Consider the following 22,405-nt stretch of genomic DNA (forward strand, 5'->3'; position numbering starts at 1 on the left):
TTAAAATGGCATTAAAGCAAAAATAATGCATTAAAAATTAATTGTCCACCTTCGATGCAAATAAACGTTTGCGATTCGATTTTCAAAACTAATAAGCAAACTTCGGATCCATCAATGCGTAAAAAATAGCAATGTAAGGAGGATAGGAAGAGGGTGTGAAATTTCGTGGCAGTAATCGTATTTTTTTTTAACGCAATTCGCCCATCTACGTCCTGAAAGCCGATAAAACTCTGGATGAATGTGACAAGTAATCGCTAATTAAGAAATCCGTTTATAATTGGAAATTTGCGGGTAATCAAACCTTTATCACCAATAGAGGCCATAAGAAGAAGCAAGACATAAATTTCACATTCCAAGAGGCATGGTGGAGTAATCTTCTCGAGAAAAGATGGACCATTGATTCGGGAGCAATAAAAACAAGCGGTGAACGCGCCCATAATAAGAGAGACGATTGATCATTTAACAAAAAATACAATATTGCCCCATCACAAAAAATTGGTCCAAATTTGGTCCAAAACCTGGAGGCTCAAATCCTTCATGAATAATTAATTCCACATTCCTTTAAGCACTGCAGAAAGTACAAAGAGTATTTGATGAGGCTCAATTTCACAGTTTGCTAGATGTGGAACGCCTGTCAGGCGGTTTCATTCAAAGAAAGGTACTGACAAACACGGAAAAGAAACGCATGGCATAAAACGTAAACCATGATAGGAACAGCATTGACCCAATTGTTAAGCGTTTTTTTTTTCTTCATTTCTGTGATTTCCTCGACCCGTCTGACCAAATTCGACACTGTCCTGCCAAAAAACTCTCGTAAATCGTTACAGATGTGATACTGGAATGAAATGAAATCATGGAAAAAAAACAAGAAATTTTGACAGATAAAAATAAAACTGAGCAAAATGCTGAAAGAAAACTTGCTTCGGATGGGATATTTATGTCATTGTTTCCATGGCATAATATAAAATTCCAAAACTACTATGAAATGAGTTCACAGAACTCAAACAATGGCTTCTCTATTTGCACATGAGAAGTTTACACATGGTGCACAATTTGAATCAAGCAATCAAAGGAAGAACTGACATCATCATTCAGATTTTCGCTGTCCATTATCCAAAATGCAACTAATGTTAACAGCAATGCATAAACAATAATTGCGTGTGGCTTGTTCTCCGGTGCTTTAGATAAAATACAAGGGAGGACTTGAATCGAGATTCTTCGGTAAGATCAAGTGACGGAGCAAAACCTCCGATTCGTCTGACACCACCAACATTTTCCCTCACTGAAGTACGAATACAGTCTGATAAACTTCAACTGCAAATATCGACACGAGAACTAATTGTACGTTCTGAAGTCAAACAAGGATAGAACCACTGCATAAAATGTCATTCATTCTACATTTCCAGCGCTTGGGACCTACAGACACGTAAAGAGCCATTGTGAGCTTCATATCGTGGCGAAATGATTTAGTTTCTGATAACCCGTCACGCATCGGCGGATGCTGCACTGATGGCCTACTACAGCTAGTAACCATTGAATCGGAGATAAGGCGAGAGCTTCAAAACAGGAAAAACCTGAGTGCCCAAGGGATAGATTACCTAAGATAACTGATTCGCGACCACCAGGTTTTTTTACATCGACATAGGCTTCTCAATCAGTAACCTCTTTTAATAGAAATTTAAATCCCAGTGTCTTTACCCCATGACAATCCTAAAACTCCTTGGATGCAGCTTGGCAAAAGGAAGCAATGAGGAAAAAACTGTTGGATGAGCACGGAAACTATAGGAATCCGCAAACCTAGTGGAATGCCAACGGCTCACGGTAGGTTGAAATGTCGGCAGGAACTGTTTGGCTGAGGTCGCATCGCAAAATTGGAATTCGCAGATCGACTCTTAGGTACAAATAACCAGGAAGAACATCTGCATTAAAATGATAGCCATTGCTAATCCATGAGTTAATACTAAAACTTCTATTTTATTCAATACTAAAAAAAACTTCTCCCAAAACTGAAAGAACTCCGCTGAGCATGAGTGCGCGAGCTCCCGGGGAGATGAGTCCAGTCGCTCACCATATTTTGGATGGGAGGCCATTAGCGTCGCATAAACCACATGATTTAAACAAAAACACGAATGGTAAGAATTTCGAAATTAATAACGAGAACACCATATTTACAATAACTGAAAACTGGCTCCAATTTATCCAACCACCTCATGTAATACGCAGGTGCCACTAGCATTGTCACATTGATGTTTGGAGGGAGATAAATGAAACAGAGGTAAATTTATACCAATTCCGTCTGTCATCAGAGCATATTGCAAAGTGCAAGTGCCTTTCGTTCGGCCTAAGCAAACGATACCTAATGGAAATCAGGTACAGGCGCAGTCCGAAGGAAAGTCCTTGAAGAGAAGATCTGCGACATATAACTAACTGCCGTTATCAACTCCATTGAGATTAGCCAAACTCGATCAGCACATAATCTTATTCACGATTCTAGTTCACGATTAGATACACGAGCACTAAATTCAGGTGATAGATTGACACATGAAGATACACAAAAATATGTAGCGCAAAAATTCCGTACCAAGGGTTAAACAGTGGCATAAACAGTGGAGAAACACCTGTCGTAGACATAACATTTTTAAAATGCCATTAGAAATATTTACAAACTCACAAACGTACTCTTTTACGAAGTGCATAAAATACTGCCCCACTTCAAACACCTTAGCAATCTTCAGTGGGTGTGGCGCAAGGTATGACAAAGAAGCTTTTGATCAGCATACGGCAGTGCATTGTATTTTTTACGGCTTAGAAAAGCACTCCACACTACAATCATAGAAAACTCCTCACCACAGTGGAGTGCAACTAACTTTTGAAGCCAATGCTGGCAGTTATTTTCGCATTAATAAAACGGGGAAAACGTTAAATCAAAGAAAAATAAAAGCATTTAAAAATAAAATAAGTAACGAGTAATTAATTTATAAAGAGGGCTGACAAATATTTCTTCTGTGCTAAAACTAATTAATTTATACTGGAGAATAAAAAATAAGTATAAAGAACAGGGAGTAGTTGAATCGATGAGTCAGTGAAAACTCAATCAACACTAAAGAAAGGGCTTCCATTAAGTTTGAGTAACTTTCCGTGGGTAGAAAGGCAATAATAACAAGACGTTGACTCACCTCTTCTGTTGAAGGGACGAACCCGTACAGCAACTTTAATTTTATCCGTAGCCATAGTTATTAAAAGATATTTTAAAAATTGGTAATAGAAAATACACAGCACTAAATTAACAATACTATATTCCGATCACTTCCGATGTTTTCAACCCATCTCAAGCACGATAAAAAACATCGTTTCAACCACACACAAACACACGTCACCCACAGAAGACAACCATCTTTCGACTACGGTTATTGTATTCCTCCGCACTGGTACTCAGGCGGATAATTTCGTCAGGTGTGCGCTTGCGCCATTAGCGGATATTTTCCTCATTAGTAACTCACATATATTACTGTTATTACTCTATAACCATGAATTTCATTTATTTTTTTCAAATTCTATTTAACAATTAGAAATTCAACTATTTCGGGCTTCATCTCGCGCTGTAGATTTTTTTTAAAATAATAGTTCATTCACATCAGTCATTCTGATTAAGAAATGTAGCATTGACTAAAAAACATAAAATTATTTTCTACATTACAATAGTCAAATTATACCATTTTTCTCTTAAAATCATAAAAGTGACGACTCATTCATTATGTCAATATTGCGCAGTTACCAGCATGCGTTTCCAATGTTTTGATTCCATCTCGCCATTCATTTGTTTTGAATTAGCGATTTCAACTTGTCATTGGAGATATGTTTTGCCGACTACAATGAGAATATAATTTATATATTTTGATTCTGCATTGGCATTGATTATTCAATCGACTAGCAAACATGGACGATAAGGAATTTGGATGGGATCTTTTGTATCACTGTGTGGAGTCGTCCATTTCCAAAAAAGAAGATGTTATGATAGCATTTGTTCATTTTATATTAATAAAAAATGGATTCCGATGCTATGGGTTCGACGGGGAGGCAAGTAAACTGTCATCCTTCAAGAATGTATATAAAGCATTGATCTGAAACTCATTGTCCCGATCGCTTTCTGAATTTCAGGCAAGTATTGATAACAACGATGGCAGTGAGTTGCTACCTCCTAATTGGAGCAATAAAGAAAATCTTACCCTTAAATACAAGTTAGGAGAAAAGTTTTTCGTGTTACAAATTTCAGCAGCACACGGGAAGATCATCATCAACTTGCTGGTGTGTAAAATTCTTTGTTGTGTCTTATTTTTATGATTGTTTTTTCGGCAGTTAAAGAATTACTTTTTTTCAGAATCCAGACAAGGTTGAAGCTTCCAATGTAGTTTTTGAGGTGGAGCCGAACATATCTGAAATTAAAGGACCTCTTCGGGTTTTGATTCCAAAGCATGCAGACGTATGGAATAAAGTTGAAGAAGCTTTATTGACTGCTGCAATAACTGAAAGAAAAGAACCAAAAAAGACTGAACCCAAGGCAACTTCAAGTGATGAGAAACCAGCGCGTGAATGGACTCCTAGTAATCCAAGACCTTCAGCAGAAAGACATAGAGAGAGGCAAGTGTGAGCGCTAGAAATGGACTACCTACTGAATTATATCTCTGGTTAAAATTCTCCATTTTCATTTATGCCTGCAAAACTAATTTGAAGACTTTCAAGTTTTAATATTTTATGTCTTCAGCCCCAGGAGGTCACCAATGCCATCCCTTATTAAAACCTTTATTTATGCATAATTAAAATTCTTCAGCCCCTTAATGCAGAATTTGGATCCATCTTGGCGATTAGCATCGAAGCCTTTTCAGTTGTTCGTGTTTTTTATGAGGTCTTATTTTACTCATTTCTTGTTAACGTTAAAGAAAAGTAGTTTCAACTATTTTCATGTGTGATATGGCTTTTTTGTACCTGGAACCAGTTTGCATTCAGAACCTGATAAAAGCTACGATTCATTTGTGGTTCTATTAAAATAAATAAATGTTAGGATTTTCAAATCATATGATACTTGAAATCCCCATGTGCTATTCACATTAATTGCATTGGAAAAAAATTCCCTTTGACCGGGAATCAAACCACAGACCTTTTGCTTTCTGGTCAACTATGCTACCAGGGTTCCTGATTTCCCAAAGCAATTGAGCTGAGTATCATGTTATGTGATTATAAGCTGAGGTACAAATGCCATGTAAAAATAGGAACCTGGAAGAGCATAGTGCTCTACTCAGTGGCTCAGAAATCCATAAGTCCATGGTTCAATTCTCAGTGCAGGGGAATTTTTTCTTTTGGCAATAGGGTGGTTTCCTATTATCTTTTTATTTCCTAAATTGAAAGATCATTACTCCTGGAGTACGAATTTCACACTTCTGGATTTTTAAATGACGATATCTATTTTTCGTGGTTAAATGAAAAGTGAAATTTTTCAAGCGCACGAAAATGCGACGGCTAAGTATGAATGCTGGGAAAACCCCGTGTGGCATCATTCTGGTTTCCACTGTCGCTGGGTGAGGTGAACTTGGGGCGAGGCTTTGAGCGCAGATATGAGGCAGGGTGCTAGCAGGTAGCGCTTGGGTTAAATAAGAATTATTAATACCCTATCAAACGAAGAAAACTTTCTGACCTTAGGCAGTTTTAATAGGTGATTATTAAGACATGTTTCCCTGAGCTCTGTGCCTCATGCATGCATTGGTAATCTCAGACGATGTAAAACTCCTATCTACTCGTATTGAAACTAGGTCCCTGTGACGTCACGTGGAGTGGTATCGCATGGGCGCCAATCTGGCCTTTTTCAAGTGAGATTAAAATTGACCATTGCCATTCGTCTAAACTGGGATTCCTTAAACCAAATAATTTGTATATTATGAATACAATAATGTTGGGTAACGAATTGCAATCAATGTATTTCATTTTCTTTGATGAAGGAAACTAGCCTATTATTGTGAAATCTCCACCATTCACAATGCAGGTTTTTTATATTACGCATTAATTTTCCATGGTAATAAATATCGTCTTTTCCTCATCTTAGGGATGAGTTCTTCGATCCCCTAGGGGTTGGTCGTTCAGACCTTGATCCATTGGGCAGATTAGGAGGTGGCATGCTCTTCCAACCACCGAGGCGGGGTGGAGTCATGCCGGGACTTGGAGTCCCTGGAGGTCTACCCAGGTGCGTAAATTATCAGTCATTCTGTATGTCATTCCAAATTTATTTCATAGCTATTCATTTGTTATGCTTGTTTCTCCTCTCGCTAAAAATGCTGATGAACTGTGATGAGAATTTTCAATTTTTTTATATTTTGTAAAATTTGTTGCATCGTGACTGTTGTGGCAGGATGCTATGTTATCACAGAAGCAACTGATTCATCTGAAAAATAATATATTAAGGGTTTGGCTTGGTCATACTTTACATATGCTGAAAAGCTGGTTCATGACACAGTCAGTAATAATTCCTCTGAATTGGCTATTAACATTGTACTTATAATATTTATCGATGGTTGCTCTAATAGAGAATCTACTGCTCTTGCAGAGGTGCCATACCCCCTGGGGCAAGATTTGATCCATTTGGGCCACCTGATTTGGACCGTCCTGGACGAGGTCGAGGCTTAGGTCGCCTTTCAAATCCAGATCATGATCACCTGCCTCCTCCAGGCTACGACGATATGTTTATGTAATCTTGGTAATCTTTCTCTTGAAGCATGTAATATCTGTGATCCAGGTCACTCTTGCTTTTGTTGTATGCGTATTCACGCTGAACAATAAAATTTTCTATGCTAATTATGTTGGTGGTGAGTGTTTCTTGCTCTAGATTCCTTGTTAGAAACTAGATTTCAACCTTTACTTGTCATCAGGGAGAACCCACAAAATAATTTAGGGGAAATACTGTCATAACACATGAGTACAATTGTAATTAAAGTATCCCTATTCTACCATAAAATGTTGCAGTAAAGATTCCTTTTTATAACTGTCGGTGAGCGTCGGCTTCCTCCATTGAGGTGTGAGTGCCCACCCCCACTAATTTTGCACTTTATGGAAAATATGGTTATCTTTAACCCTTTCCTGTTGATGCCTACGAAAGGAAAATGTTGTCCGTGCTATGAGTAGCATGAGAATATTTTTAACCTCTCTGTACGGAGCTCTTTTTTTTGGGGGAGAAGTTGCTTAGATGTTCTTGTCCCTCCTATTTGGGACCCAGCTCAACAGAATCCTAAGCCATCACCCGGGCCACAGAACTAGAACCTCTGACCCCATCTTAGCACGATACCATGGTCAACTTATTGATTACCAGTTTTTTAAACCAAATATTGCTTTTGATTTTCAATAATTTACACTTCTTTGAGAGTTATTAACATCTTTCAAGCATTGTAAAATTTTAAACAGATTTCTAGCATTGATAATTACAAAATTAGTAAGCAAGGTACATACTAAGACTCGTTACTCCAGAAGTCCATTGATAGGAATGCTAAATTTTTGTTTAAAAATTGCTTACTCACAAAAAAAACAAAGATTTCATTTAAAAAATAATGAATGGAGTATGCAAAAAAACTTTCTTTGCAAAAACCACAGACGGTATAACCTCTTCACGACAGATTTCTGCAGCGAGGGAGATCATAAATGAGTAGGAGGGTTGGGGCCAGTTGCAGAGGAATGGCCATAAGGTCTCCCTAAGCTGGGTATCAAATAGAGCCTGAATGCATCTGAACATTGCTACCTCAGCAATTACTTCCCTTCCCCATGCTCTGGTCGACATCTGTTTGTTTGCGTTGAAAAATCCATCCAGCTAGTGCCGACGTTAGGTCTTAAGTGTATGAAAAGTGAAATAAAAGATTCCTGTCCTGCCCAACATCGGCAGTGGCCAACATCTGGTGCAAAAGGGTTAAGGTGGATCTCCATTGAAAGTTATTATTTCACCAGCTAAGCAAATAATGTTTAAAAATTATTATGGATATCGAAAAGACCCTCGTCTCTGCATATCCAGCCTGATATGTGTTATTGCTTTGAGGTGCACCATACATACCACCACTGTGTCATGGAAAGAAAATGAACCATCCCCCTCCAAAAATTTAATCCAGCCCTGGCATCCTCCCCAATATTTGCTCCTGCAAGGGATAAAGTAGGCTTAAAGCCTTATACATTTATTTTTTGCCATATTTTTATAACATTGCTAAGTTTATGGCCTATTTAAATATTTTGTCTTCAAAATATGATGGATAATGAATTGAAAAATACTAATCAAACTGATTACCTCCAGAAAATTTAAGTCTCTAACTTTGCTTTGCTTATATGTGAACCCACAAAACATTTACCAGGGTGATTGTACCTATCGCAAACTACTTACCTTGTGATGTATAAGAAAGGCCAATATAGTGCTGTTTTTATGGTATGGTAAATTTAAAAAAAAACATGCATTGTATAGAAGTCATTACTGCCCCTTCAATTGGTTCAGAGTAAGGCCAGTCCCCTTCACTCATAGCCTGAATACATCATTTTGTGTTCTTTAACATGTCCTGAAAGCATGGGGCCATATACCACAATACAAGTGTAGTGATGCTCAGGTAATTATGGTTAAAAAAATATTATTTAGTTGATAAATACTTTTGAACAAGCTTTCAAGGTCAGCCCTGTCTTACGTTTTAGAGCTCAAGACTCAATCTCCATTTCAGGTGGCATCAATTTGAGAATGCTGGCTTTGTAATTTGGCATGAATTTAGCCTTCCCTTCTTTTTTCCTTTGAAGCTTGTTTGGTATTAGTCACCAGGGGTACAGCTAGGAATTAAGACTGGGGGGTTTAGGTGCAACTAATACCGGGGTGTGTGGGGGTATGGAATACCCACCAGGATAAGCGGTAGATGCAAGATCAATAAATTGTGGAAGTTTAAGATAAATTATTCAAAATAGCGAGTTTTAGGACTTTCTGAGGGGTATTTTATTAATCCTTACGCTATTCTGTTAGTAATATCAATCAGATTAAGTAAAATATATTAAACTTAAAAATTTCTCTGAGCTCTGGGGGGGGTTTTATCCCCCAAAACCCCCCCTCGCTGCACCCCCCCACCCCCTTCCCCCCTCACTGCGCCACTGTTAGTCACAATCTGAATCATATAATCTACAATGAAAAAAAATCAGGTGGGATTCGAAGAGAGATTAATGCATTTCTCATGGACAGCAATTATCCCACCCAGATTTTCGAGCGGCAAGGAATTCAGTTACACTAATAGACCCGTTTTGAGAAGGAAATATGGATCAAAAGGTTTTTTGAATTTCATTGAAAAAGACTTGGCAATACTTGAAATAAAAGAAAAAACCATGAAAATTTTGTAGATATGTTCAGGGATTGGAGTTGTTGCAAGAATTTGGCAGACTTTGAAAGTTTATGTTCTACAATGCTAAAAATTAAAATTAAATGCTTCTTTCAGGCAGAGAAAAAAATTACATTTTTATATTCAATACAAAATATTAATAGAAAAATGACACAGATCAGAGGCACTGTAGCACAAAAATGATCTTATGAAGTAACTAGTATATAGAACACAATATCCTGAGTAGGCTTTAGACTTAAAACATTAAAGTGGTAATTTAAAAAATGTAGAATTGGAATCATTTATTTTGATGAAAATGTAATATCTAAAATTTTTTAATAATATTTTCGACCATTCCCATGAGTGACAGTGATAGAGCCAAGGAATTCTGACACATTTGAATTTGCTGTTCAGCTCTTAAGAGTCTCATCTTCTGCAATGTATCTGCTTCCGATAAGTTCTTTTAATGAACTCCAAAATGTCAAAGTTGAAAGGGATTCAATGATCAATTGCATCAAATTTGAAGATTCTTGATTGATTTTTCTGCTGCTGGCAAGGTTTCACATTATTGGAGTCAATCTGCGTTCACCACACCATTGAAAATACCAGAGCAGGCATCATTGACAATCCCTAATCAAGCTGGTGGCAAAACTTGGGATCAGTGGCGTAGCCAGGAGGAGGTCCGGGGGATCCGGACCCCCCCCACCCCAAAATATAAAAACACAATTATTGTCCTTCATAAAAGAAAACAAAATATTGAAAAATCAGGAATTTACGAAATGTTTCTTTAACAAATTAAGTTTTTTCGTTTATGAAAAGTGTTAAAATTAGTTTAAACCCATTACTTAGTGCCCGGTTTTTCAAAAAATTTCCACCCTAATTTTAGACTCATCCCCCTGGTTTTGGACCCCCCCCCCCCTGCGATTGAAATTCCTGGCTACGCCACTGCTTGGGGCTACACTATGGATTGCATTTGTCACTCCCTTCCATCCTCTTCTCGAATGACATCATTCTAATAGCATTATCTTTTTTCATCAAAGTGCTCTGTAAATCCTCGTTTGCAAGTTGCAAATTTCCCATCTTGCCACTTGGATAAACTCATCTGCGCATTAATGTACACCAAAATTGATATTAGTTTCATATCTAAAAAATGATAAGCATGCAGGAACTGTTTCTCTGTTTAAAATGTGATAAAGTGCTCAGTTTGAGGTGAGCAATACAAATTGTAGTGCAGCAGTTGTACTCACCGATGCTACAGATAATAATTAATGCATTACTGAAGTGAAGTATGAGCAATGACAGCAGCAGAGAAATCAATGATGGAGGCTTTTTAAATATGGTGCTGGTGAAATAATCCGGCATGTGACGCTAAAAACTAAAAAGGTAAGAATGCTACTTAAGAATTTCATAGAATATGTACTGAAGGGCCCTTGCAAGATATGTGGATATATCATCACCATCATCACAGGTCATAAAAGATTGATTTGATTATGCATCCATCATTTCTCATCAGCTTATCTATTCACACCTGAATATTTCTTATAATTTTTTATCACACGTTAGAAGTTTTGATCCTGCTCAGGATATTGTTTCCTGCGGAGTAGCAGCTCCATGAAAATATCTTTGAGCTACAGTAAATTTGAACAGCACAACTGTGCTACATATTAATAATTTGTATTGATTATGAAAATAGAAATTAATTTCATCTTATGTCTACCTGAAAAAGTTAATACACTACAAAAGTGAGGCATGGTCAATGACAGCAGCAGAAAAATCAAGGCTGGAGGCTTTTGTAATTTGGTGCTAAAGAAAAATGTTGAGGACCAAAGAATCAACTGATTAAACAATGAGGAAGTCCTAAGAAGAGTGGGCGAGAGGCAGTGGCACAGCGAGGGGGGGTTTTGGGGGATAAAGCCCCCCCCCAGGACTCAGACAATTTTGTAAGTTCAATCTATTTTATGTATGTATTTGGATTAATATTACTTATAGAATAGTGTAAGGATTATACAATATCCCTCAGAAGGCCGTAAAACTCACCATTTTAACCATTTATCTTAATTTTTTTCTGGCGGAGGGCCCTCGCACCTCCCGCTTACCCTGGCAGGTATGCCATACCCCCAGACACCCCAGTATTAGTTGTACCTGCAACCCCCCCCTAACCTTAATTCCTGGCTGCACCCCTGGCGAGAGGAGAAGCCCCATGAAAACCTTGATTAGAAGACGAAACAACCTAATTGTCCATATATTGAGACAGGATGGCCAGACAATTGTCCAGTGACTAGTAGATGGCAAGAACGGAAAACCTCAAAAAAATATATATGGAGCAGTTAACGAAGAATGTAAAAGAGAAGAAAGGAGATCTGAAAAATAGTTCAATTTCTCATCAGTTTCCATGGAAGTTCTAATATTATGTAGTGAAATGGCCATAGCTTTGGCCATTCTCCAGGAATACCTTTTTGTATTTAGTATTCTTAGGTGAACAAATGAGTGATGAATGCATGACTAAAGGTGGGGAGAAAGCAGCAGGGATTCAGGAGAAAGGGAACAGATTCTGCCGTCAGCTAACAATACAGGTTCAACTCTTCCCAAATCTGTGTCATTATCAGTTGGTGGAGAACTTACTACTTTCTGTTCATCCTTCTCTCTCGTCAACTCCAGTGACTAAAACCTGAATCACACTATGATTTTTTCATCCCTTCTGAGCTATAGCTACAGCGATTGCTCCAATGATAGAAGAAAAATGACGATCTCACACAATCATTTTCTGTGATGGGTTCATGGATAGATTTTCCATCCCTTTTTCCTTCATTCAGCACATCCCTTTTGCCGTCGCTGGTACTGTCTAGTGTCCTCATTCCATCACCCCCCTCTGCTGGCCCCACCCCACCCTCATCCCCGAGACCTTTTACCTTTTAGAACAACACTTTATAGTCACATGTTGGAGTGTGCAGTGAATGGCGAGTTATCTCTCACAAAGGAGTCGCATTTGCCATTACTGGTATTCACCATAAATTAAGAATTACAATGATATGCTATTATTACTGTTTATTCATTCCCAATGAGTCAGGGCTGGACTCTTTGTCATTATTTGGAGGTAAATATCAACACAGCTAAGCTTTGGAATAAGAATTTATCTAATTTTGGGGAGGAGCAAATGGGCAGGTTATTACAAAGAAAAGGGTAAGAGTGTAAGAGTATGAGCAACAGAAGTTCTTCGAGAATTGTTGAAAAAGGAATTAAAGTAGATTCCAGCTTTAGAATGAGTTTGACTTTCGATGGATTCTATAAATGATCTGAGCTGATTTTGTGCCCCCATTTTAAAATTACAAATTTTTCCAATTTTGTTTACAATCATACAATATGCCATCAAGTATATACATATGTAATATTCATCTTCTGATGTTTGTCAAAAGAGATCAGGAACTATGAAAACCTAGTTTATGGATTCACCTATTGTGGGAAAATCATTGACAAGGAATCTAATGTAAGAATGCTTCACATTAATTTTCAGGTTTCCATGGATGTTTTTACATTTTTAAGGATTACACTGGGTCCAGTAATGCCACTGACTATGTACAGTTTTTGCAGTGATCCTCCTGGTTTTTTCAGGTCGAAGGTGTTGCTATGCATTGGTTAGTGCAATAGAAACATATATGTAACAACACTTTTGAACTGAAGATGCAAGGTGGATCAGAGGTGGAACTGTTGCCATAGGCAACGCTGGACCCATGGTAACCCATAATAAAGGAAAATCAATGCTTCACATTGTAGTCCAAATCACTTTGTCCTAGTAATAAGATTATGCGGGTATTTATCAGAGGAATTATAACAAACCCTGTGGCACAAAAAATATGTGGGTAGTTCACACCCTAACATAGGGATATTCTGTAATACCCCACTCCCTCTGGTGGTAAATACAACTTGGTAAATTTCACCAACCTCCTCCCTCATGACTTATGTTAGACCTGGATCCACCAATGACTATTGTCTTTCATTTCTTTGAAGAGAGAAAAAATAAAAGTTCATCCATTTTTCCCACTAATTTTCTGCTGAGGCTTAGAACTTCATATTTTATAATTGTGCGGTGCTTGAATTAGAACAGAAACTTTGAAAGAGAGAGACAGGCCTACCATCAGCAATGGTCTCTTCCGAGGGAAAAAAAGAGAAGAAAGGGAAAAGGAACTGCAAAGGTTGGGATATGAGGGTAGAGGTGATGCTAATAGAACTTAAGCAAATATTCTAACCTAATGACCCCTTAAATATCAATAAAACATAAACCTACCTCATGAAGTGTGAAAAATAATTATTCTAGAAATAAATTGATATGTTAATCACAATTTTTTCATTCTACTATCTGTGATACCTTTCATAAGTCCCAAATCATACTCCTATCCATTACCCCACAGAAGTGTTACCCTTTTTAAGGCATTCACCAAGACTTAGACGTGTTTAAAAGGCTAGCTAAATGCCCCTCGGGAGCTAAGGAGCCACACTGAATTTGAATGTAAGTGCGAGGTGGCAGATGAATGTTTGCTCATTATTCCTTTGGGCGTTTTCTGGCCCATGGATTCCTGAAACTCGGAACACTTTGATGCAATGCCAAGGAGTGCCCTAAAATGTATAGGAAATTTTAGTAAGTGGCAGATTATGGAGTTGGAGCAGGACCTATGGCCTTGAAATTTCTAGAAAAGATTGAAAAAGACTAATATTTAAGGTGGCTCTCCAATGAAAGTTTAAATTTAATAACCAGCGTAACAAACAATGTTTAAAGACATTGATGAATATCTAAAAGCTATATTTTTATGGATATATGATCTCAGAGAGGTATTGCATACCACCAAGTTAGTGTGGAAAATAGTGAACCGCCCACCCACAAAACCATAGCCTTAATCTGCCACTTATACTTTTGTCAAATGTTGCTCAGCCCTGATTCCTCAAAAACAAAACAACTGACTATATGATCATCAAGGTTGGTCTGGCCAGGTCTGCTGGTCAGCAATTGCTGAGGGCCCTTGCAACCCTCCTGTCCACTGTGAAGCGTACATGGAAGGTGTAATAAAGTTGTATACCACCAAGGTACGGCAGAAAATAATGAAAATCCCCCCCCTCCCCAAACCACAACTTTAATTTTCCCTTAGTACAAAAAGACTATGATTACTTGAACCAATTATTTTTTGCTATCATAAAATTCTATGTTTTCATCTGTTGCTCTATTTTTTCAACATACTCAGAGAAAAAAGTATGTATAAAAATATAAATAAAAGTATGGGTAATATAAAAAAATAAAATAAAGTTAACTTTTTTAAACTTAACTTAAAGCTAACAATTGTCAGAAGATATAAGAGAACCAGATGCTTTATTAGAAAGATTTATTCGAAAAGGTTGTTTTACAGTTTTTTTTTAATTTCAGTGCAATTTCTGGGAACAAATTCACTTAATAGATAATAGAGCAATAATTAATCATTAAATTGTAAAAACTCTGAAATTCTCACTTTCCTCATTGTTTTTCCTTACAATATTTCTATCTTTTAATTAACTTTCACCAAGTTTTTTAGAGCCAAAATCGCTTCAAATCAATTTCTGGGCATGCAATTTCCTAAAATTTTCTGAAGGAGGACCCCCAAATACCCTGTGAAGAAGGGCCCCATCATGAGCCCCAGCCAAGGGTCCCCAATCACCCCTCATGATCACCAATGTTTTATTCAAATAATGTAGTATATCCTCAGATAACCGTTGTGCTTTGCCACCTTGCCAAAGCCACTTATGCCACTTATATGTTATCAGCAAAATACCAGCTACTCTCTCAGAGCTCTCTTCAAGGAGTGAGAAGGTATTCAATCACTTAGAATAACAACACAAAACAACTTTAGGAAAAATGGAGGTCCAAACTTCATTGCTGGGCTGCCATAATTTGACTTATTTTGTTCATCAATGCACATTCTATGGTTTAATAAAGGTGTGCCCACACTGATGGTTGATGGTGCTATACATGCCAGTGAAATTTCCAGTAAGGAGGGAGTAAAATTATATTTTGATATTATAAAAAAAAAAACATATACCTAATTAATTATTCATATTATTAGGCAACAGGGTGGCATGGTAAAATAGCAGGTAGAGGGTTTGGTTGCTGATCAAAGCCTCCCAGGTTCAAATCTTGTGTAAAGCCTTCAAATACCCCTAAATATGCAGCAAATATACAGTGAGCATATGGGATCTGGTGCAGAAAGACTTAATCCACGATCTGAATAATATACAATAGGGACTGCGCGTTTTGTCTAAAACTGCTACGGGTGTACAGACAGCGTTACCCAGATGTTAAGAGAATTAGGCTGGGAGCCTCTGGAGACTCGGAGACTGCATGATAGGCTTAGATTGCTTGAAAAGTTGAGAATGGATATCTTTAAGAGCAACATGGAGAACATAACATTAGAGCCCCACTATATTTCCAGGTCCGATAGAAGCGATAAATTAAGAGAGATGTTTTGCCAAATGGATAGGTATGCAAATTCCTTTTTCCCCCGAACCATAAAGGACTTAATAAATGGCAGTCGTTATTTCGTTAGAGCATTTCCTTTAATGTGCAAATGGCTGGTGTCCTAACACCCCTTGCCACACGCCCTTTAAGTGCCTTGCAGGGTAGTATGTAGATGAAATAAAATCCTCTAAGTGCAAGGCCACCGAGGGAAAAGAAATTGGCCTCCCCACTCTGGATGTGTGATACTCATATGTCTGTAGCCTAGTTCAAGTTGAGCTCTATCCTCACCTAACCAAACCAACCATTGGGTTAAATCACATTATGACTTACAATAAATCAATAAAAATATCTGGGGCATCATTTTGTGATTGCATCTCGCCATTTTATCCTCTTGAAAAATTAAAATCCTAGAGAAAGATGATTAAAAAGCTAGGAGTGGGGGGAAAGAGTTTTCTGCTTGGAGGGGATTCAGTCAGGCTCAATTTAAATTTGGGGATTGGGGGGGGGGGGGAGAGGTGTGAGCCATCGATCCAATTAAGGAGCCTTTTTGAAAGGATCTCTTCACCTTGCCATCGGATCTCTATTTTTTTCCCCAACTTATTCTTAGCATACTATTTATACCATCCCATTGAAATTTCTATGGCACAAAGAGCACACTGTTGTGAACATCATCATGCATCTCAAATATGAAAACTACATCAGTATTGCATTGGTTCAACATCTGTCACCCAGCTGAAGACTGCAAGAACCATTCATGCCTTGTAAATCACCCAACTGACTGCCTCGTTAAATGACTTACCAGGAGAGAAGATTTTATTTTCAGTTTGGTGTATTCCCAATAGCAGTAATTCTCAACATGATGTGATCCCAAGCTCAGCAGAATGGAAATGACAGCTTGACCGAGAACAAGGATGGGGAAATGTTTGACGGGAAAGGTTTTGTTGCACCACACGGAGAACAATCCCTTTCATTTAGCACTCAAAAAAGTTATAATGAACAACATCAATGACATTTAATGCAAGGTAATATAACCCTGATGAATGAAATGCTTATGATTTCATGTGTGTTAATATGCGAGAGTGAAAATGAAAGTTAACAGAATTGATTCACGCCGACTAAAATGGTGATCAAAAACATTTAATAATTACTACTTATTGCTGCTGGTAAGCGAACCCTTCAATATTTTAACTATAGCAAATATTCAAAAATATGAGTGGCTTCTTTAAAATTTTTAGAGGAAGTGACATAGTCCATCGACTTTACACTATGAATTGCAATTGCTTGCAGTTTGAAATAGAGTAAGGAACAGGATAAGTCAGTGAGATTACGACACAATCTACGGGACCCACGACTGGCGCTTAATTCTATGGACAGAGATAGAATAGTGGAATGAATGGACACCAGTGGCGTAGCCAGGAATTTCGTTTGGGGGGGGGTCCAAAACCAGGGGGGAAAATTTTTGAAAGATAGGGTACTAAGAAATGGGTTTTAAACTAATTGTAACACTTTTCACAATCGAAAAAACTTCATTTGTTAAAAAAATACTTTGTAAATTCATTATGTTTTCAATAATTTGTTTTCTTTTATAAAGAAAAATAATTGTGCTTTTATATTTCGAGGGGGAGGGTCCGGACCCCCTGGACCCTCCCCCTGGCTACGCCACTGATGCACACATTAGGTCTGTACCACACTGTGGTCGGAATAACTTCACGTGACCTGGTGGATGTCGCAGGACTCCAATTCCAAGGGCCTCGATCCAGAGGTAACTCTGGCGCGCTCCTTCGATGCGGTTCCGCTCGTTTTCTTTGGAGGACCGCGCGTCGGCAGTGTGGTGGCTCCTCGGGTGATTTGATGCACCCTCTTTCTGGAATAGCCAGAGTCGTCTGTCCGCACTGTTTCGTTGTTTTGTCCGCGATAATCTCCGCTTGCGTCTTTGCCTTTTAATACTATCTTTATGCGATTCGCGGCAATGGCAATCAGCCGAGCAGAGAGAAGCGTAGAGAAGATTCCCCTTTCGCCAACGTACAACCTCGTCTTATTTAACTGTCTAGCTAGGGGGAGACGGGGGGATCACCATACATTCGGTAGGGGTTTCAGGGGAACACTATGCCCACGAATATTACAAAAGAGGATCCTCAAGTCCTTTAAATGTGTTATCACCCACCGCGCATTTAAACGGGTTCACATACATTCGGTAGGGGTTTCAGGGGAACACTATGTCCACGAATACTACAAAAGAGGATCCTCAAGTCGGCCTTTAAATGTGTTGTCACCCACCGCGCATTTAAACGGGTTCACAAAAGTCGCCAATCATGTCGCTGACGGTAAAATTGATCTGAGTTTCACGTGGCAATACGGTATAATTAGGGGTATTGACCGAAATTTATTCACATGATGATGTGATCTCTCAAATGCATTACTTTTTCGTGCTATTCCTCGCAACTACAAACATTATAATGCAAAGTATAAGAAAGACAGTGGATCGCATTGCACTCATCACCCCGCCACGGACATTTTGAAAACCGATTTAAATGCGACCGAAGTGGCAACAGAAATCAGCCTTCTATGGGATGGAATTGGGCCTCCTCTTTGCAGTCTCCTTGACAATGCCACTCCTATTTATGATTCTCTGTCAACTAAATCTAGGCCACTCGCATTTAACAAAAACCAAACATAACCGCACAATTCCTTTCACTCACACGGAAACCTTGGGTGGAGGGAGAAAGAGAGGGATAGGTAGAAAGGACGGGAGGAGTCCATCAGCTGGGACGGACCAAGACAGTCATTGTGTAGACCAAGAGGTTCAATTTTCAAATTTTAATAACTGGGAAATGTTGATAATGGTCTACTCAGTGCAGTGCAGTGCAGGGGCGCAGCTAGAAATTAAGGCTGGGCGGGGGGGGGGGGATGCAACTAATACCGCAGTGTGTGGGGGTATGGACTACCCACCAGGATAAGCGGTAGGTGCGAGATTAATAAATTGCGGAATTTTAAGACAAACGGTTCAAAATGGTGAGTTTTACGGCTTTCTGAGGGATATTTTATTCATCCTTAAACTATTTTATTAGTTATATCAATCCAATTAAGTAAAATGGATTAAAATTAAAAATTTCTCGGAGCTCTGGGAGGGGTTTTAACCCCCAAAACCTCCCCTCGCTGCGCAACTGACTCAGTGTACCCTAACATCTTCAAAACGATAGCGTTAAGTTTTAAACTAATCACGCGTCGGAGAAAAAATACGAGAGGTCTAGTGGGAGGGTTGCGTTTGGGATGCCTTTGGCGCTCAAAATTTGATAAGGAGACAAATGTGAATTAGGATCCACCGTTTTCACTATTTGGTAAGAAGGATAAATTTATCAGGAGATCGTGTTATCAGCACGAAGCTGCTCCACTCAAATTTTAGTCCGGCCATTGAAGCGATAGCGCGGTCACAACTTTTCGGTGGAAGCAAAAAAGCGTTTCGTACGTGAAAACAGGGGCGGTCTGGCCAGTTCGGCTGGTCTACGATCGCCGAGGGCTCTGATATTAGAGGGAGGACCCTCAATGATCGTGTCTATCATAAAGCGTATTTGAAAGGTGCAATAAAAAACTACTCGGATTGCTTGGACCAATTTTTTTTGCTATTATAAAATCCTATTTTGTCATAAGTTGCTTTATTTACAACATAGTGTAAAAAGTTTATCTACAAAATAAATAAAATAAAGGTGTCAGAAGATGAAAAAGAACCTGATGCTTTTTTGAAAGGATTATTCGAAAAAGTTATTTTAGAGATTTTTTTTTAAATTTTCAGAGCAGTTTCAAGGAACTAATTCACTAAATAGATGATAGAACCATAATAGATTTTTTAAATTTATAACCTGTGCAATTCTCATTTTTCATAGAATTTTTTCTTACGAAATTGCTATTTTTAAAAACTTTTATCTAGTTTGTAATAGCCGGAATAGCGTCAAAATCCATTTCCGGGAATGCAATGTCGTAAACTTTTCCATGGGAGGACCCTCGAACAAGGTAAGGAGCCTCAACCGAGAGTCTAAAATCGTTGCAGACCGCCATTACGTGTAAATGGGACTCAAACTCTTCTAAGAGTATTAATGCTATTTTACACGAAGCATTCCACTGTACTTTCTGATGCATCTCAGTGATTCGCGCACCCCACCATGCCATAGAAAAGTTCGAGCACGTTAGTTTCGCATTCAAAGGCGGCGACTCATGTACATGTTCATGTACAAATTGAGGTCAGAGGACCTCTGTAAACACAACATATTGGAAGTAATTACACTATCCTCTGTTAAACGCACATGATGACTCATACTTACGTATCAACAGGAGACTTGAATGTGGAATCCCAGACGGCACAGGAAGTTTTCGTACCTAAATACGAGGGTGGACAATCAAGATACAAAAATCGCGCTTAGGAAGTTACTTAGAAGGTTTTGTTTCTTTATTTCCTTTAATGACGAAAAAAGATGCAAGAGGACTGGCAAATTCATATGCATCGATAAAATTGTATCTCATCGATAAAACTGTATTCGGTCTGGGACTATTTTCTTTCGCGGGTGGTGCCATCTGGTGCCATCGTGCCATATCCTCCTAGAAAGATCACAAGCCGTTGGAGATGGCATGGTTTACGTCACGTCTCACCACATTTCAGGGATTTTTGTGGTTAAGTTTGTGAAAAATAGAGTGTCTGGTAATGGTGAAGTTTCCCTTATTCTTTAATTTCATTCTCTGGGCTTCAGAAACGTGTTTGTGAGATATTTTTGTTAAAAATGCCTTCCGTGTGTGTAATGTCGGGATGTAATGGAAACTCCGGGACATGGCTCAAGTTTTTAGCTTTCCAAAAGATCCTGAGTTGAAGAAGAAGTGCATTTGGGCGATAAGAAGAAAACATTTCACCCCTACGAAAAACTGTGAGGTATGTACTCTTTCTCGCTGTAATTATTTGGATGTAATTTTAAGTTAGAAGTGGCTTCGGGATGTTGATGCATCAACATCCCGAACTATTCAGTACTGAAGTACTATAGTACTATTCAGTACTAAAAATGGTGATTCAAAATATTGTAGCAGCAATTCTTTTGAAAATTCTTGCATTTTAGTTGTCTTTTTTGTATTAATTCATTCGGTAAACGTGTGGTTAAAGGAGAAACTAGGAATAAGCTGCCAAGTTTATAGGTTCGAATATTGCTTCTTAGCTTGCCCTATGGTGTATTACACGTCGGCTTTCATCATTTCAAATTATCTTATGCTATAGTTTAAAACAATAAAAATATCAGGCATAAAAATATTTACTATATTTACGAGCCTAGTAATTTGATTTCTCATGCAGAAATACCAAAAATTGGAAATGATTTGACCTAATAAGTTACATGGTATTTTATTATTTATTAATTTTAGGTGTTTGAGCTTCACATCGCACCTTGTGATATCAGAAAATAATCTGTGGCCTTGGACGAGAAGACGAGGAGAAAATTCTTGCTGAATTGGAGGTGCCCAGATTGGAGGAAGGTACCATTGCTTCACTGTTACCTGTCGCCAAGAAGACAGACATTGTGGCAGAAGTGACATTTTTGTGGATGTGGATTTGATTTGTGCAAGTTGGTGCAGTGATAGTGGACGTTCATCGGAGAAAGTATTGACGATAGTTTGTATGTATCGACCAGTCCTCTTTTAAATAATTTTCTATTCGAAAGAGAATAAGAGTAATTGTTTCGCTAAATTAGATGTGGGATAGAAGAGAAAATTGGAAATATTATTGTGGTTGACAATAGAAAATACATAATATATGTATTGTATTTCTGTGGGTTTTTTCTTTCCTGCCTCTTTAAAATTTCTTGCGGTGGTGACTTCATGCAAAGTAAGTATAAAATCGGAGGTGTGATCTAAGAGATAACATGTTTTATTTTACAAGTGTTTATGCTGGTGATTTGGCAGGACTTTCATATTTTTAATAGGGTGATACATTTACTGCAGTGACCTAGGGACTTTTACTCATCCCAAATAATTTTTCAAATACTTTAGCGCCTGATATGGGTAAGTTTTAGTAGCTGAGACTGAACTATACGTTAATTTTTGCTTGCATTTTGATGAATTCGATCATACTAATAGCAGATGTGTCAGCAATCCTGTTTCATCGGCAATTTTTATTTAAAATTTTTTTTCGTCAGGCTTTAGGGTAAGCTTTTTAATGCTCGTGGGCTATGTGATGTCTTATTTAGTGTCAAAATTAATAAGAATTTACTCTCATTAACATCTCAAGGTTTCCAAGTAAGTACGAGCCACTTAACAATGCTGGATGCTGGGGGTGCGTGAATTAGCCATGAGAATCTCATTTTTCGCAGAGTTATTTAAGTGGCCGAGTAAGTTTTGTAAGTTCTCAATGGGTAAATAATACTATATCATGAATTCTAATTACCATGAAAAACTCACAACCGACAAAACTTTGTCGGTCGTGAGTCTTTCATGGTAATTAGAATTCATGATATGGTGTTATTTACCTATTGAGAACTTACAATTCATAATGATTCGTATCAAGGTTCTCGCTACGGTCGGTAGCTATCGATTGTGTTGC

At 38.1% G+C, this 22,405-nt stretch overlaps 2 protein-coding genes across 7 annotated transcripts in view; one reads left to right on the top strand and one right to left on the bottom strand.

Annotated features, from left to right (window-relative positions):
• The window catches only part of LOC124154478 (kinesin-like protein KIF13A), a 226,883-nt gene extending 223,476 nt beyond the window's left edge, over positions 1-3,407 (bottom strand). For all 6 annotated transcript variants that reach the window (XM_046528239.1, XM_046528238.1, XM_046528237.1 and 3 more), the window contains exon 1: positions 3,177-3,407. In XM_046528239.1, coding sequence (XP_046384195.1) covers positions 3,177-3,231 — 55 coding nt within the window. In that variant the 5' untranslated portion in view covers positions 3,232-3,407. The remainder of the gene's footprint in view (positions 1-3,176) is intronic.
• Positions 3,408-3,769: 362 nt separating this feature from the next.
• On the top strand, positions 3,770-6,843 carry LOC124154479 (proteasome inhibitor PI31 subunit). Its single transcript, XM_046528240.1, has 5 exons — positions 3,770-4,077; positions 4,159-4,305; positions 4,379-4,638; positions 6,095-6,232; positions 6,593-6,843. Exons 1-5 carry the CDS (start codon positions 3,937-3,939, stop codon positions 6,735-6,737), a joined length of 831 nt encoding a protein of 276 aa, XP_046384196.1. The 5' UTR covers positions 3,770-3,936; the 3' UTR covers positions 6,738-6,843.
• The last annotated feature ends 15,562 nt before the right edge of the window (positions 6,844-22,405 follow it).

The sequence above is a fragment of the Ischnura elegans genome, chromosome 2 (genome assembly GCF_921293095.1).
Source record: "Ischnura elegans chromosome 2, ioIscEleg1.1, whole genome shotgun sequence".
NCBI lineage: Eukaryota > Metazoa > Arthropoda > Insecta > Odonata > Coenagrionidae > Ischnura > Ischnura elegans.